At 40.5% G+C, this 17,434-nt stretch overlaps 1 protein-coding gene across 1 annotated transcript; it reads right to left on the minus strand.

The window, feature by feature from the left end:
• Positions 1-5,598: 5,598 nt before the first annotated feature.
• Positions 5,599-16,891, minus strand: LOC122879929 (synaptotagmin-4). Its single transcript, XM_044204561.1, has 5 exons — positions 16,752-16,891; positions 13,703-14,706; positions 9,111-9,282; positions 7,647-7,813; positions 5,599-7,502 (listed from the first exon to the last, which is right to left on the minus strand). The coding sequence occupies exons 1-5, from the start codon at positions 16,771-16,773 to the stop codon at positions 7,359-7,361; spliced, it is 1,509 nt and encodes a 502-aa protein (XP_044060496.1). The 5' UTR covers positions 16,774-16,891; the 3' UTR covers positions 5,599-7,358.
• Between the last annotated feature and the right edge of the window lie 543 nt (positions 16,892-17,434).

Consider the following 17,434-nt stretch of genomic DNA (forward strand, 5'->3'; position numbering starts at 1 on the left):
TGTGTGTGTGTGTGTGTGTCAACAGCAAAGTCATGTTTTCCAGGTTTAGTTTAGTTCAGTTAGGGTCAGTTTCAGATGCTGTACCTCAGAGACCCACAAGAGGGCAACGTTCAAGCAGTTTTATTAGGAATCATGGTCAAAGTTTCATAGTTCTCACAGTCTGGCCAGGAAATCATATGTCAAATCAAGACATTATAAAGCACTTATATTTACCGTAAACATTTTAAAAAATGCACCTTTTATTTACTTTTTTTTAAACAGTGCTCCAAAATGTAATATCCACTTACTGTTACAAACTTTAAATGTTTGATGGTAAAACATATTTTTATGATGGATAGCCTTTATTTTTCAGAAGGTGAAAGTCTAATACCATTGGGTATGGTATTTTCTTGTTCACCAATTGTTGTTTTTAATGATTAAATCAAGTTGATTATTAAAGATACAAGCTTTACTCATTATATTATAAAGTGTTCTGAGCCACCCAATATTCAATAGGATGGAGCTGTGTCCATAGACATAGAGCTGTGTGTTGTTTACATAGTAATATACGTACAAGAATATTTCTCAGTTTTAGTTTCACCCGGTGAGAGCACACAGTGTCAGTGATGGACTCCCCAGCTGCTCCTAACTGCTCCTTGTTTTCTCACACTTAAAAAGTTCAAATTGTTTTATGTATATGGATTGTCCTGAGCTTTATTTTACAATTGGATAGCTCCCCCACACAAAAAGTGTATTCCGTGGTAAATTATCACGATGTGTGTCTTAAACAGTTGAGTTACAGTACGCTGAGTCCAGTGACTCAACCATCAGAATCACACTGAAGACTTTAGACTGTTCGTTTGTGCCAGAAAAATCTAGTTAAACTGTAAACATTGTCAGATGCAATTAAATCACTGAATACACTAATAAATACTGTTTCTGCCAAAGGTGTTGGTTGACACACTCATATATGAATGGCTTCTGCTTCTCCAAAGGTACCAAATCAATTACAAATCTCAGGTAAGACCTACTATCCATTCAGGCCTTCATAAATATAAAATACCAGTGAGTTTCTGAGACACACACTGACAGTCCACCACTATACCTACTCTGTTCACACCAATCTGTCTCTAAAAACAAAGAGTAACAGTAAAGATGAAGCTTTTGTACTCAGAGACCATTGTGATTTATCAACATCCAGCCAGCTTGAACTGTGTAATATACAAGTCTATACCCTAATGTGTTGTTTTTGTTTGTTTTTTTTAGTTTGGGGCAAAGTTTTAGAAAACAATAGAGGAAAACGTCCATGTTCTTTATTTATATAGTATTCTGTCTGTGATTGTGCAATGCAGTGTTTTGCAGTCTTCTAAATGGGGTCACAGTGCATTAACCATTTACATAAACTACACTGGGATGACAGGAGAGGTTACTGACAGCCTGTGCACTCCTAAGCTTCACCACTGCTATTGATCTGGGTGGATCTGGGTGCCAAGTGGAAGCAGAGCACAGTCAATATATGTGACCAAGATGGGGAGAGACACAGAGAGCACTGAGGTAATGTTCACAACTCTGCCTTTTATTTATTTATTTGTCCGTATCTGTTTCAGAATGGAGCTCATACCTGATACCTTATTTGTGCTAAGATTTGAATGCTAAGAATGCTGATGTTAAGCAGGTATAGTCACCATCTGAGTTTAGTGTGTTAGCATGCTAATAGCAGTGCTAATTAGCACTCAAACACAAAGTACAGTGAAGTTAATGGGAAAGTCTTTAGTTTTGAAAGTATTTGATCATAAACCAAAGTAAAAATTTTGACCTGATGATGGATGGATGGATGGATGAAAATTTAAAGGATCAGTGTCAAGTCATTAGGAATCATCATGTGGGGACCATGAATGCCTGTACAAACATTATTGGCAATCCATTCAGTAGTTGTTGAGATGTTTCAGCCTGGATTAAAGCCACGCTGCTGGATTTCATAATGAGGCAACACTGTAAGATTTACTTATTGTCTCCCTCTTTCCCCTTGCTTCATTAAACAGTTTTGGTCATCATTTTATCATTAGACTTCCATGGCACTCTAACAAAACTCAATAGTGAATACAAGTGGTGAGGCACTGTGTGGGAAGTTGTTTTTTTAGTCTAGATGGACTTTGTGCTGTGTTCTTAAAGAAGACTCTAAAAGTTTGTAATCTTTTTGTCATGGCAGCACTGAAAAACAGTTGGTTTGAGCATGTAGGTGGCACGCCTCAGCATCCAATTTAGCGTAGTGGAGGACACGTCCCCTCTACCCCAGAACAGAAAGGCCCTGCTGTCTCCTCAGATGAAAGCAGGTGCACAGTGACAGGCAGTAAATGTCAGCCCGTGGGTCTAGTGAAGGCAACAGAGGCAGCGCAAGACTAAAGGAATGAGTCACAGATGCATCCTGCAGTGCAGTGTGGATGATGTTAGAACTCTGTTAGGCTAGAGATCATTAGTTCCTAAATCATTAGCCAGATTTAATGGTTAACAATGATAGTTTCTATGCTAATGTTCCACAGCTTATAAACCACACATGATATTTTCCCACACACGCCATTAGTGATGCCTGTTCCCCCACACAAATGAATACAACTTTGTCAGTATGATCTGTACACTGTTTCAGAGGGGAATTATTACTCACTTCTACCCAGAGGGCAATCAGAGAGGTGAACAGAGAGGTAGACAAGCTGGCACGTGTGGATCAATAGTGCCAAAACGCAGTCGACAGTCTCTGTGAGTCAGGGACTGCTGCTTACTGGAGTGCACACAGTTAGCTCCGGTTTTATTTTGCTGTCTTTGTATGGGAGAGAACTGTGTCCAGTCCACTCAGTGTCCAGGTAGTTTTATTTTACATAATTGATTTCTCACAGTAGAGAACATGAAACATTCTGTTGTGGTTCGCTGTGTAGTATTATGTCAAACAAAGTATAACGTGAAACAATAATGAGCAGCTTGATGAAATAGCAACAACTGGTACCACTGTTACATAAGGCACCCTTTATTATTTATGAATTGTAACTAATAGCATTATTAATAGTTAATTAATCACTTACTAATGCTTTATAATTAGATTAGTTATCAAGAGCGACTTTTGGGTTGCCAGATTGTGGAAAAAACCCTCTTACATGTGACCGTACCTGTCTACGGTCAAGTCGTGCAAGGTGCCAGCCTTCAATACTGGATCATGAGGGATGAATAGTATCGGAAAGGTTCGGATGCTCTTCACATGTGTTCAGAGTGCATTATCTGTTCATATCGGGATAACAAATTTGTACTTGTTTATACCCGTAAAAACATCAAGTCTACAGTTGTAAATGTTAATAATTTTAATAAATGGATTGTGGTCCAGATGCTCTGCAGCACTTTTCCAGAAGGTCAGGGGTAAAATAGTCCATTGGAGGGGTCTGCCCAATGAACTAAAGAGCTAAAAAGACAAAGCAACCTGTTGGAAGAGGATAAACACCAGCCAGAGACATGTTTCACAACCTGGTAATTCAAAAGTTATAAAGCATCAGTAGATTATTTATTAACTCTTAATAAAGCCATTAGTTACAACTTATAAACCATTTATAAAGGGTGATTTATTAGACTGTGGCACCAGAAAATACTCCTTTAGTGTGCAAAAATGCAAATACACATTACACATGCGGTGCAGTTGCGTGTGGGTTGTGTATATATTTTCTTTGTCTCAGCATCTGCGACCCCCATATTCTCCTTTTAGCTGCTTTGATGCATCTTTGTAACACAGCCACTGCAGGCCCACACACAGAGAAGATTACACTGTGGACAGATCGACAAAATCTCATTTACTTAGCCTCCCCCAGGAGAGGAGGGCAGATCAGAGGAATGAAGAAAGAGAGGCATGTCTGTGTCAAATGCTTTACAGCCTCATGCCAGGAATTTTATTTTATAATTGTATTTTATATCCTTTACACTAAACAGGATGTGGAGTATTTTGTGCTTTCATGTTTATGGGATTTATTTCCAAGCACCACAGAAGCATCTTGGGAAAATATTTGCTCAAATTCACTTTAATTCAGTCAGTATTGTGAAATACAAATAATCCCCTATATGGATTATATATTTATTTTACAGCCTGCATGTATTAAGCGTATGCTTTTGGTGGAAGAAAACCACAGCTGCATGAAGGGAAAAATACACACTCTTACATTCTTGTATTGCGCTAACATAAAAATAAATACACCGAATAAAACAACACTGAAATGAAACTATTTTTAACTTTACTCTGGACCCTCTAGAGTAACCTCCTGCACATCTGGAGCTTTTCTGGATCTCACTTCATGGACAGCAGTGATGGTTCATGCCAATAGAAGGTGCAAATTACAGTGAGGAAAGGAGCCATGAATTTGTATTGAAATGGAAGAAAAAAAGCTGAATGAGAAGCATGACTTAATATGATGAGTGTAATTAAGTGCGAGAATGTGTTTTCCATCCAGCTGGGTCCATGAGACACACATTTCCACATTTTGCACATTGTGATGGTTTTCCGACTCAGAAGGACCCGAGACGTGACCTTTTGTGTGGGTGTACTGTTATGTGTGTGTATGTGGCAGTAGTCACATTTGTTTGGTGATCTGATATAACACAAGATCACCCTAGGAGTTAGATTACATCATCTCTGGATTGCACATCCTATGGATATTTATAACTATCGGGAGGGATGTCACCCACTGTGAACAGGAAACAATGACAATTACTGACTCGACAATTATCTGGTGGGTTGCCATTAAAGTTTATACAAACATTCATGTTCACCAGAGGAATGATGCCTAATGACTTTGGTGATCCACTAACTTTTCCTCTAGTCCTACCATGAGGTTGACATTTGTGGTTTGTGAGTGAAATGTTTTATGACGAAATACCTGCCAAACTAATACCCATGTACTTTGTGTTTAGCGCTAATTCACAAATGTTAGCATGCTAACGTGATAATTAACATGGCTGAATGGTTAACAATATGTCACGATTAATATTGCAAGCTTAGCTAACTAATATCAGTAACTTTGAAGCTGATGCTGCTCCAAGATAGTTTCATTAAGCTGTTTGTTCTCTGTTGGTAAAGAGGAGTCAGGGAACTGAAATACTGGTCAGATTTGCTCCTGTATCATTTCCCTCGCTATGGTTTCTCTGGTTGTCATGGTCACATGGCAACCTGCGACTGCAAGTTGAACCATCATAAACTCCAAATACAGTGGCAAATAGCCGTGTGCGTTCACAATCACAACTGCTCGCTGTCTAAAAGCTCAGTCTTGTTGAGACTGTCCATTCCAGTGGACTGGTTTAAATGTTGCTTTAGATGGGTTATGTTTTAGACCGAACATTTTTACTCTTTTTTTTGTTTCAGTTATGTAAGTGTGATGTGGCAGTGTAGCTGTTAGTAAGGACCGAAATTCAAAGCCAATATGAAACAATCGGCATTTTTCACAGCAGACATTTTGACTTGTCAAAGTAGGAAAAGCATGGGTGTTACTTATAATATTAATGATGGCTCTGTTCCGTCCAAGTGTGACAGTGAGCTAGCATGCCCAATACCAGGACCACCTAAAACTCAATAAAGTCCACATCTGTTTGGCAAAATCCATTTATATAATATATCAATTTATTCTAAAGTCTTTGAAACTGTTCCCTTTTAAAAGCAAAGACATTCATATACACTTGAGACAATATATGCCACCAGCAGGCATCAACATGGTCAATATACTATAAATACAAACACAACACAACAATTCCTTTCTGGAAGCAAAAAAAAGTTACATGTTACTATTAAAAACACATTAAAGTTTCTGTCATTATCATATATGTGAAGGCTGTGGAATAAATGTTAAGACTTGTTATGTTCAAACCCTTTGTTAGAGCAGGTGTCACATTTTTCAAATATTGAAATTAAAGTGTTATAAAGAAATATTGACACGATATTTCGTACATCTTTAGTCTAAGACCTTTAAACTCTTGTTGTTTTTAATCCTGACAACAAGAGACCAGTCAAATGTCAAATACAATGTAATATGTAATAAGTAACATTTTTTTATTGTTTCAGTTGTCCAACTTTATTATCCAGCTTCACTTCAAAAAAGAACTAGCTGAATGATTTACAAGTCTGTCTAAAATAGACCACATCTATTTCCGTTTCTATTTTGTAGTGTTCCATTGACTGCAGATAAAACTGTCAGTCCATGCTGAGACAGTTGTTTTCCAAAGTTATCATGCAATCAAGTTTAATGTTATTCTTCATCGGGGCCTCTCTTGTGTTGGCCTCATTAATAAAAAATTGAGAAACTGCTGCAGATTGTGTCCAGTAATAAAGTCCAATAGCAAAGGAGCCACAGTGGATGAGTAGTGCATGATAGACAGTCAGTAATGTTATTTGGTAATGCTGCTGCTTGGTCACAATCATTTGGCTGCCAAAGACCTGACACAGCTGACACAATGTAAAGTGGTTCTTCTTTCTTGTATCCATCTGTTTTGCATTATTTTTGAATAAAGTTCTATTATAGAAATATTTTCTTATGCATTTACTGCACATTAGCATGCCAAATGCAGACAACTAAACATTATACAGTAAAACCAGGTCAGTATCTATTTAAAACTAAGCAACGGTATCTGTGAACCATCAAGCTCCCACATGTTTATTGTTTCCTGCGGACAAAAAGAGAACAAATCCTCTTGGGAACTGAACAAAACAAAACAATAATTCAGCAGGCATGCCACACAAAGTGAGGCCACTGTAACGGCCTCATAAATATTAGTAAGAAGAGGTATTTACAGTATGTGGACAAATACTGGCACAGTAATACACCACGGCAAACCACGAGCAGAGTGGCAACATATATGCTCTGTAACTGTCAAATTTCTGAGAATCCAACAAGTCGTGGTCAATCAACATTTGTAGCCTCTGAGCACAATACAAACAATACCACAACATCAGCACAAGTTGCATACAACCAGAATGATACAGTTATACAGACTACAGTTTTAAAAAGTCACGGTGGAAATAGTCACAAAGGCAAGCATCAGGATGCAGAATACTGTTGATACGGAGAAAGCTGCGGCACATCCCTCCTCCATACAGTGATCAGTGCTTCTCCCTCTAAAGCCCTGTAGATACTCACGGACTATCTGGATATTTGTCTGATATTTGTCTCTCCCTAAAACAGCATTACCAGTTATTGAATTCATGAACATTTTCTGTTGATAAAAAGTTGCCATAGCTACCAAAAATGCACAACAGACCTAAAAATAAAAAAACTGAAAATAAATACTTTGAAAGCGAGAGAGGCGTGTGCACCCCACCTAACTCCAACTCTCACTCACTGGGCGGTGGAGGAACAGCAGCTCAGTCAGTCTGATTGGATGGTGTGCCAGCGGGCCGTCTCAGTTTGACCCCGACTGCACATTTCCTTCCAGTGTCCCTGTCCCGCCTCTGAAGCATCGCTGCCAATCAACACGCGACCCAGAATACTGCTCTTAGTGTAGAGACGGCCCTGTAGTTACATAGAGATAACTGAATTTAAAGTATTTAAGTATGAAGATATTCACTTACCAATATTTCAGCATATTAACATAAAACTGCATGTCGCTGTTTCATATGTAATGTTTATAAGGAACTTTGCCAAACAATTTCTTACCTGCATGACAATAAACTCAAGGTCCAATGGTAGCTGAGTGATGTCACCAGAGGGCAGGTCAAACAGGAATGGAGCGTTCCAGACAGGGTTTGGACCGCTGGCCCCTTTGGTCTCCTTGGTACCAATTACTTTCCCATCCTGACGCAGGTTGATGACAACGTAGTGGTCTGTGGGGGAAAAATGACATCCACAGTCATGAGTTTGTTCATTTATTTCAGATTTTTTTTTCTATTTATGTCATATTTAGATGTTTCTTTCTACAAGGGTAATCAAATAAAAAAGGATCAGCAAAATCATTGACATTAACATTTTTGGTCGGTGTTGTTCAATGAATGTGCAGTCACTTCAGCCTTGTGTGTTGTTTATTTTATCGTGTTGTTTTATTCATTTATCTATGAAATGGTCTACACATGTTGATCTACATCCTCATAACCCTCTCTGAACACTTTTCCACTGTCATTGTTCCAAATCTGCATCATCACTTGCAAAATATGACTTCCCTTGTAAATCCATTCTAGCATGCTAATTGGATTTACTAAAATTAAAAAGCAATGTGTCACCGTCAGACAAGAATCATGCATCTGCAAAGAGTGTGTATCCTGACAGATTTCAGGAACAATTTGATCCTGAAACTCACATAACTGACCTATGTGAGTCAAACTGTCAGTTTAGGTGCCGGACGACAAAAACATCTAAGTTGTTTTCCTCTAACAGAATCTCCCGCTTCCTTCCTCCTCTCCTCTTCACCATCATCAAAGCAAAGCTTTAAATCAGATGCAGTGAGATATGATACAGACAGGAGGGGAAATGACACCGGGCTGATCGGTTCCTAATCTGATTATACTACAAACCAATCAGGGATCCGGTCTGTCTGACTGTGGCTGAGGCAATAGAGGACAGACAACACAGACAGAGGCTGTAAACTGATGAGCAGTTTACATGTCAGCTCATGTACGTTGCAGCTTACAGTGGGAGTATACTAACAATATTTACATGTGTGGAGGTTTGTGGATGTTGTTACACCTTCCACTGGTTTCCACTGGTTGATCATAAAGAGTCCGAATTCTTTTATTTCTTTATTCTTTATTTTTGGTGTGGCACATAGTGAGTTGAATGTCTCTTGAGCCCAGGCCGTCTAGACTCTTTAAGCAAGACGCTTCATTCTATACAATTGGAAATCCCTCCTTGCCCTCCTCCTTTACATAGCCGCTGGGTGGATGAGGTGATTGTTCACCTGAAGCAGGAAAAGCACAAAATACACCACCCACACAGATGGGTTGTTTTGGCTTGTTTTCAAAGGCACGGCCAAACAACTTATCTTACCTTAACCATCTGTCTTTTTAATATAAGGAGTTGTTGGGCATGTAATCCTGCTGTTAGGTGCACCAGATCAGAGAACACTCATATGGGGCATTACATAAGGCAAATTTTAATGTTTGAGTATGAGGATTTTTTGGTCTTTACCTGGAGCTCCAGGGATCCGTGTGAGCTTCGCCAGATTCTCAGCCTTTCGGACCATCACCTTGATTCGCTGGGCCAGCGTCTGGTACTGCAGCAGGATGAACAGCTGGCCCAAAGCCCGCGGCGCACACACCGAGCTCTTCCTGTGACCCAATGTTTCCTGAGAACTCACACTCTGGGGGTGGAAAGGAGGGGAAAACCGAGAGATAAAGAAAAAAAACGTGAGAGATTTAGCAAGAGGGGGGGAAATGTCTTCTTTCACTCAGCAGATGTTCACTTGATCATTTGGGAGGCTGGGAATCAATTGAAACCAAGGAAAGAAACCAAGAGAATAGAGCAGATTCGAGCTGTAAAGCACTTAAAAGTAAAGCTCATTAATATGTCCCCACAGTTCTGTCAGTGAATAGGTCGACCAAGGCATTGATGCTGTCAGAATCAATGTTTCAGTTCCCCTTCAAAGGGATTCGCCGTGAATCACTGCCTGTCAAAGTAAATGAAAAAGTTAAGCGTTTAAATCTGAATCGTTTTTTCTTCATCTGAAGGATATAGCCAAAATATAATCAGTTTTTATTCCTGAGGCATTTTAGATTGACCTGCCTGAGGAGCTCAGCTGGGCTAAATCTGTACCACATTTTCAATCACTTCAAGTATTTGTATGTAGCTGTCAGGGTTAAGCATTTTGTTGCCAATTTGACCACCCATCCTAAAATAATACACATGTTGATACACTAAGGCACTTTGGATAAGAGTAATATCTAATGTGTAAGTATGATGGTAATTCCATGTCAGATCTCATTAGTTTGCATTGTTTGGGGTCTGGTGAGTCACAGTCTGCTGTCAACTGGCTGACTGTTAGCCCGCCAGCGGCCTGCTGAGGCCGGGCAGCACAGTGTGTAGGCGATTTCATCCAACAAGTGAGTTTCGGTTCACTGCCTCTGTCTGTCACTTGCACATTGCCTCAGAGACCGCCACTCACACTTACACAGCCTTTTAAAAGCAGAGACGTTATTCTGCAAACACACATTGCCAAGAAAAAAACCTAAAAGCTATTGCAAGAGATTTGTTTTTCAGCGGAGTAAAGCTTTTCAACCTTTCATCAAACTTGAGTTTCCAGCTCATACTAGTCACTTCATAGGCCATTTAGAGGCAGCTTCCTAATGGTGAAACTTAAAAAAAAAAAAAAATTGTGGAGGCTAACCTACTCACATACTGTAAACCATAATTTTGAATTGTAAAGAAGCAATGGAGGTATTACAACTCAGGATGAATATATCTGACACCAAGTATTTAGTTTTTTATACATCACACCTTCTTTGTATAAACTATTTGAAAAACTCTATGAGCTACAAGAAAAGGTGATTTGATATGAAGCAAAATGCATTTATTGCAAAGACAAGAGATATGTCATATCTGTGTAAGAAATGCATTTTTTATATTTTTTCATAAATCATAATTTACAACTGATAATCACTGGGGTAACCAACTACCCACAGAAGTAGCAGTCTTCATTGACCAGTAAAAACTGTGTTGCATCCCTCTTTAAAGGTGTATCTTTAGTTCACAAAATACCTACAAAAAGTAGTTCTACTTTTATGTTAAAAAAATCATGAAGAACATTCTTATCCTCTGCCTCTGGCTCTTATTTTTGCAATGCTACTGCAGAGGTCTGTTATTATGTGGTAACTCTGTTCACTCTGGATATCTTAGGTTACATAACAGACTAATTATATGACTCATCCAGACTTCTCCCTGTGGTCTTACCATTGTTTATGCAGGAATGACTGAATGAACATTCACACTCTATCAGCCACTTCACATTCACACACACTTTCTCGAGATGCAAACTTTTCAATTACAGACTTAATAACCTCCAAGTTACTGCCACCTGCGGGCAATACAGTGAAATAAAGGGTTATGGTGGCACTGGTGGCTGAAAGCTATAACATAAATGAGTCTACCGTTTTAATCAGTATTGTTGCAATATAACGTCCGACCACTAGTGGCAGCCCTGAGTGTATTGTTGCTGAACAGTACTCTATGCATGTGTTTTTTTCCTATCATACAACTCGGTAAGAAGACTACTTCCCATCAGGTGTGTATTTTTAACATTCTTTCAGTAACATATGGTATTAATGCCTTAGTGATTGTCCAGGATGTCTCCAATAGCCATCCAGGATCAGGGATACTGCTCACCCAAGCTAGAAATTACGGTAACATAATACCAAATTGTTTTCCCAATTACATTGTGGTGACAAAAGTAATCATTAATGTACTGCAGCAGAGTCACAAGAAGGTGGTGGGAGTGGATGGTGGGTGTACAAAGCGCAGGACTTTGACACCAGAGACCAGCGTTTGCGTCCTGAGTCCCAGCCGTGGTTAGGTTTAAGCGACAAAAGCACTTGTCACGTTGTGTCTGAGGTCACTTTTTCTGTATTTAACCAGACCACATTAAACCTTGTGCTGCCAGTGCCTTAACATAACCATGAAAAAGTTGAATAATGCTGTAGTCGCTACAAGCAGATATTGTATTGCAAGATGGGATATTTTGGCAGAAAACAAATGAAATACGTTGTCAGTGAACATTGTACTGATATGTTGGGTACATTTTTTCATCTCGCCAGATATGTTCATTAACAACATTTCCTTCTGGCTTGATAATCCAACGGTATTTCAGGGTTGCGGGTGTTTTGCAGACTTTCTGCACCCTGGTGGGGGACTCCCGGTAATGTGAAATGATTGCTCATAACGTCAAGTATCAAACTCCAACTCGGGCAGCCTTGTGTGACTTTTGGCTCTTTTCGCCTTGCCAGTCGAACAAACTAAATCAGTGCTGTTTTTTATAAACCATGGGCATCTGCTTTCAGCCCACAACCTGAAATAAGCCAATGTGATGCTAAAGTCCAGCGTGAATGAGCAACCCAGGATAAAAGGTGAACAACTAGCAGGCCAAAGAGACCCAGAAGCAACAGATCATAAAAATGTTTGTTATGGACAAAATATGGAAATAAAATAAAAAAATATTTACTGTATATGTTAATCACTTATTCCCAGTTCTGTCATCAGTTTATATGTATTAAAAATTTCTCGTTCCTAAATATATGCGTTCCCAATGTTATTCTTATACGTATGCTCATTGGCTGACAATAGAAAGATGAGGTTAGTGGCCATTTGCCGGGAATAACGTATGACTGTAAAAAAAAAAAAAAAGAGCCTGCATGCTCAGAAAACTTCATGCTGATCAGCCTGAAAATCAGCCCTGTCGTGATCAGGCTCCTCTTGTGATAAAATGCACAGTCCTCAAATTGCTGCCAACTCACCCCACCCACAAGTAATGTAATGCCAATGAATAATCATCAGTACTCCGGCTGGTTCCATTTCAATGATCACAAAATCTGGTGTTTTACTATAAATCCAGGAAGTGCCCACATTAAACGATGGAGTCACTACTGCACAGCCTCCGTGTACGCACCCACTCTTTAAAGAATTATCTGGATTGCTAAGCAGCCCCGGCACCCCCACTCTTTCACAGCAACCTCCTGCTCCACAACCACACAGTTACACACATTCAAACCTGGCAGCTGCTGTCATTGAGAAAGAGGAAGGTGATGGTGTGTGTGTGTGTGTGGAATGAACCATAGGATGAACCATACATGGGCATGAAAGGAGGGACAGAGGTAAGCACGCCTGGCTCTCATTTTCACATAACTGTAAAATGGGGGAAATGATACTGGCCTCCCCACCAAGCACACAGCACGTCTCTTTAGCAAAAATCAGGGTGACTGAGTAATGTCCACTGAATCATCAGGACCCCCTCCTTTCAAAAGCCTGTTATTAATGCCCTCTGGCAGTGTTTCAACAGAACCGCAGAGGGCACGGCGTGGGCGCGCTGCCAATTTGCTGCACTCTGCTTGTTTGCTCTGCAGTCACTAACAACAACGTCACCATGACTAACAACAGTGGAAAACTGGCTAATGGGAGAAATGATTAGATGCTACATTCCTTCATGGATAAAACATGATATGTGCTATTTATACTGTAGACCCGCGTACGTAGTTTCCTTATCTGTTAAATCAACTGAAAATGCAGACTTTGTTAAAAAGATTTTTGAAAGAAATAACATAGCACATACACTAATATCAGGGAGAGCAGTTCAAAAGTGCATACAGTCAGTGGCCCCAAAAAGCAGTTACAACCGGACCTGACCTGATCCTTACCAGGTCTTTCCTCCACACGTTCTAGTCCACTTTCTCTATGTTTGGATTAGACATAAATTGCCATGGGTCTAAGGTCTGAGCAACATTTTGACTGAATCTGACAGGACCCAAAAAGACCTGAGAAAGAGCCTCATAACATCAACAACACATGCTGCATCTTTAGCCAGCCAGTCAAATTACTCTACTGACTTGAATGGCTTATCATGTTAGAGATTGGTGACAGGTTGATGAAAATTATCATCACTTTTACTCGACTCTGCAGGCACTTTTGCCCTTTTTAGGGCCCGTTTGTGTGTTTTCTTACTCTATAGACTTTTTGCTCTTGAAAGCTTAATTGTAATTTATACATCAAATGAATGAAATTATCCAATTACCATATACCTTTTTTAGCTTGCTTTTAGTTGGGCTGAGCTGCCTGGTGTAGGTGGTGGTGGTGTCAGGCTCCCAATCCATCTGTTCACAGAGCAGCTCCACCACCCCCAGCGCAGCTTCTCTTAGGCCTGAGAAGTCCCTGCTGTAGACAGCAAGTCTCAAGGTGCAGGTGCGGAGCTCTTCCACAGAGCCCACCTGCAGAATAAAGCTCTGGCTGTGGAGATCTGGGCTGAGGCTGCGGCGCCGAGAGGCTGGCTGCTGTGGGGAGGGGCAGAGGGGAGGAAGGCTGGCCCGGACAAACACCCCGCTGCGCCTTCGACTGGCCCCCGAGAGCCCCAGGATGTTGACCACCAGGGTGCCACAGACAGAGGAGAAGAGCAAGGAGAAGTGCAGGAAAGGAGCTTGCTTGGAGGGGATGGAGAGAGAGTTAGAGCCATACTGTGAGAGACAGGTCTCCCCCCGCTGGGTGGGAGCTCCGGCAGTACCAGCGGTCAGTTGACTGCTCTCGCTGTAAAGAAAGCTTTCACCGCTCACAGTGCTGCGTCGACCCATTGCCCGACGGGACTTGGACACCAGGCTCAACTTAGTGAGGGAGGGCAGAGAGGCTCTGCCATGACTTGGACGTTTATTGGGTGAGCAGGGAACAGCCGGGGTGCTGAGGCGTCGCATTGGAAAAGAAGACCCATGAGACTGCACCAGCTCAGCTGATCTGGTAGGGCTGAGGTCAAAGGGCAGAGCAGTGACGTCATCCTCAGAGGGAGAAGAGCTGCTTTTAGAGGAAGGAAATTCCAACACGTCCCCATCCAGCTCCTCGTACTGCTGCTTGACGGGCTGGGTACATGGAGATGGAGTCAATGTCACGGTCACGCTCTCAGCAGGATGAGGAGACAAGAAAACTGCCTCCTTGTCCTTCGATGAAACACTCTTCCTTTTGCGACAGCAAAGGATGCAACCGAGAACCAGACAGTAGCAGAACACAGCCAGCCCCACAGCCAGCAGGATCTGCAGGTGAACTAGACAGACAGAAAACAAAGCGGTCACAGTTTAATGTAGTGTTAGTGGGATTAATGAGGAGCATGAGAAAGTGAGATGGAGTGAATCTGTGAGTGATCAGGAAAAAGAAAGCAATTGGGAGAAATAACTAGAGAGAAAACAGGGAAAACAGAGGCACAAGAGTTGAGGATAGAATTGTCACAAACTAACAAATCAAATTAGTTTTGTGCTTTTGAATGACCTGTCAGTAAAGAAAAAAATGAAACAAAGCAAATTCATTATGAAAGATCTTAGGACATCTGACTCTAAACGTGATCTTGTTGTGTCTGCAATCTGCAACCTTGATGAGATTAAAGAGGAAATGTCTCAGGGTTATAATAATAATTGTATAAATGGCATTGTCACAGTTGCTGCTTTGATCCAAAGCAGGAGCAGTGCACATGCAATGCGTTGGTGTCAATTTTCCTGGCAATCAAATTGTGAACGTGTGTGTTTGTATTTATCATTCGAGCATTTTGCTGATTAAATTATTTATTCATGGTCAGATCTGTGATTTTTACCAGTTAAACTTTAATGTTGTCAGATATATTCCCAGAAGAAAAAAAAAATCTATTACAAGTTGGATAAAACATTTTCCCACACATTGACAACATATTTATTCTGTATATGTGTGTTCCAGCACTCCACAGAAGCTACTGTATATCACGGTTATATACTAGAATGTGCAAATACCTTTTGCATTATTTTTTTCAGATTTCCCTGAAATTAAGCTTAGCATACTGTAATTAACACCTTTTTAAAAACACGAAATCTTGAATAGAATTGCATAGAAGTGTATAAAATCATGACGGGGCTGCCAGAGCTACTGAGATTGAAGCCGTTAAAGTTGAACCCTGATGTCCATTTAATGTCAGATAATGAGGGTGTACTGGGGATGACTCATGCATCAGGCACACTGGTAGATAGTGGTAAAAAAACAATGTTGGAAAGCTGTGAGCTTCAGCCAGTGACCATCAATGAGAATGAAAATCATGCACTGAGAAAAGCTGAATGTTTTTATCATAGAACACCATATACTTTTATAAAATCCATCACTTACTATGGAGGAATGCTATGATTTTTTTCATAAATTTGTCTAAAATAGAGGAGGATGCATTATGAGGGGTGTGGCCCTCATCACAAGAGCCTTATCAGACAGTAAAAGCACCCTGCCTGAGGTGTATACTTATAAAGATGCGATCACTATCAAAGCAAGTGAGTGCTAACTGTCAGTGCAGATCCAGCGCTGTCAGAGAGCCTGTCCAGGAGCAGGCAGCTCCTCAGGCAGCCTCCATTAAGAGATGAAAAGTACAGAAGGGCTGAATGCAGCAGTGATGTGAGAAAATAAAGGCTGATGGAATCGCTCTAAAATGACTCAGCCAGAGGACATGATTATAGCCCAAGTAAGGTAATGGTGAAACATGAGCTGTGCCCATTCAGCAGTTTATGCAGAAATCTTAGTGCTGAAGCATCTGTCTGGATTTTGCTGCTATGGTGTGTATAGGCTGCTGGTAGACTTCACTTAATCATGTGTATAGTAATAACAACATGGGAAACGGCGTGCAATTACTTTACATAGACAAGTGTTTGAAGCTTATTCTAGCCTCTGGGCTTAAATAATCTATTTTATTTGTCTACAAACTCTTGGTCCTAATTCATACAAAGTTATCTAAAACCAACAGAATTAGGGACACCTCCCCAATGAGTTGCAGCCTCTCACCACAGTCCACGCATCAGTTGTCATAAAGTGCATAAAAATCCCTCTCCTTAAACAGCCTTCTGCCCTTCGACTCCAGCTCTTGTTAATATCTGAGGTCTGTATAACAGGAGAAGTTAGCAGGATAATGATTTTTTTTTTAATGAAGTCTGTGCTACATCCTGATATTTGCATTTCTTTCTTTCTGTCGGAAAAAAATATACAAGGCGGCTACAAATTAAAACAAAACCGACTGACAGAGAGTGCAGACTAAACAAAATCAGTGAAAGTAAGAAACACACACGCTCAAGAACACTTAAGGCTTCCTACCTCCCAGAGTGTACTGCGACATGTTCCCACACAGTTTGATGTGTGTGTTGAGTCAGTGTGAGGGGCTGTTTATGAGAGCGGTCCATCGCCAGTGCGCAGGGACCTGAAGCCTTCCAGCCAATAGCTTCATCGGGTGACTGAGCTTTTCTTTCAGTCGCACTGACTGTGCGTGGCAGGCAGAAAGTGTCCACTGCCTTCTTAAAAACACTTAAACCTACCAGCTCTGCCGTTCACTGTCAGTTTATTACAGTAATTACGCGTTAAGTTCCGATACTGTGTGTCTCAAGAGGGACAAATGATAAAAGTCACAGAACAGAAAGACCAAACAATAGATAAACACCTGCTAATCGTGACACAAATATGTATTCCAATATCATTTCTATAGCGAACTTAAATGACAGATAAAGTAAGGCAAGGCAAAAGTAAGGGACTGTACGAAAATTATTAGGTGGGTATGTGGGGTCAGAAAAGAGGGAGGATAATGTATTTCTTCTTGTCTTTCTTTTTGCTGTAGGGATAGTCTGACTTTTTTTGGCAGAGCCGAAGAGGGTCTTTCATTTTTACTTGCCCAAGATTTTATTTCATGCTTTTATTTCGAGATTTACTGAAAAAAATAAATAAATTTAATAGTCACGTCAAAATAGTTCTAAAAAGTGCATTTGGACCATAAAGGTGCATAGGAC

The sequence above is a fragment of the Siniperca chuatsi genome, linkage group LG1 (genome assembly GCF_020085105.1).
Source record: "Siniperca chuatsi isolate FFG_IHB_CAS linkage group LG1, ASM2008510v1, whole genome shotgun sequence".
In the NCBI taxonomy this organism is placed as follows: Eukaryota; Metazoa; Chordata; class Actinopteri; order Centrarchiformes; family Sinipercidae; genus Siniperca; species Siniperca chuatsi.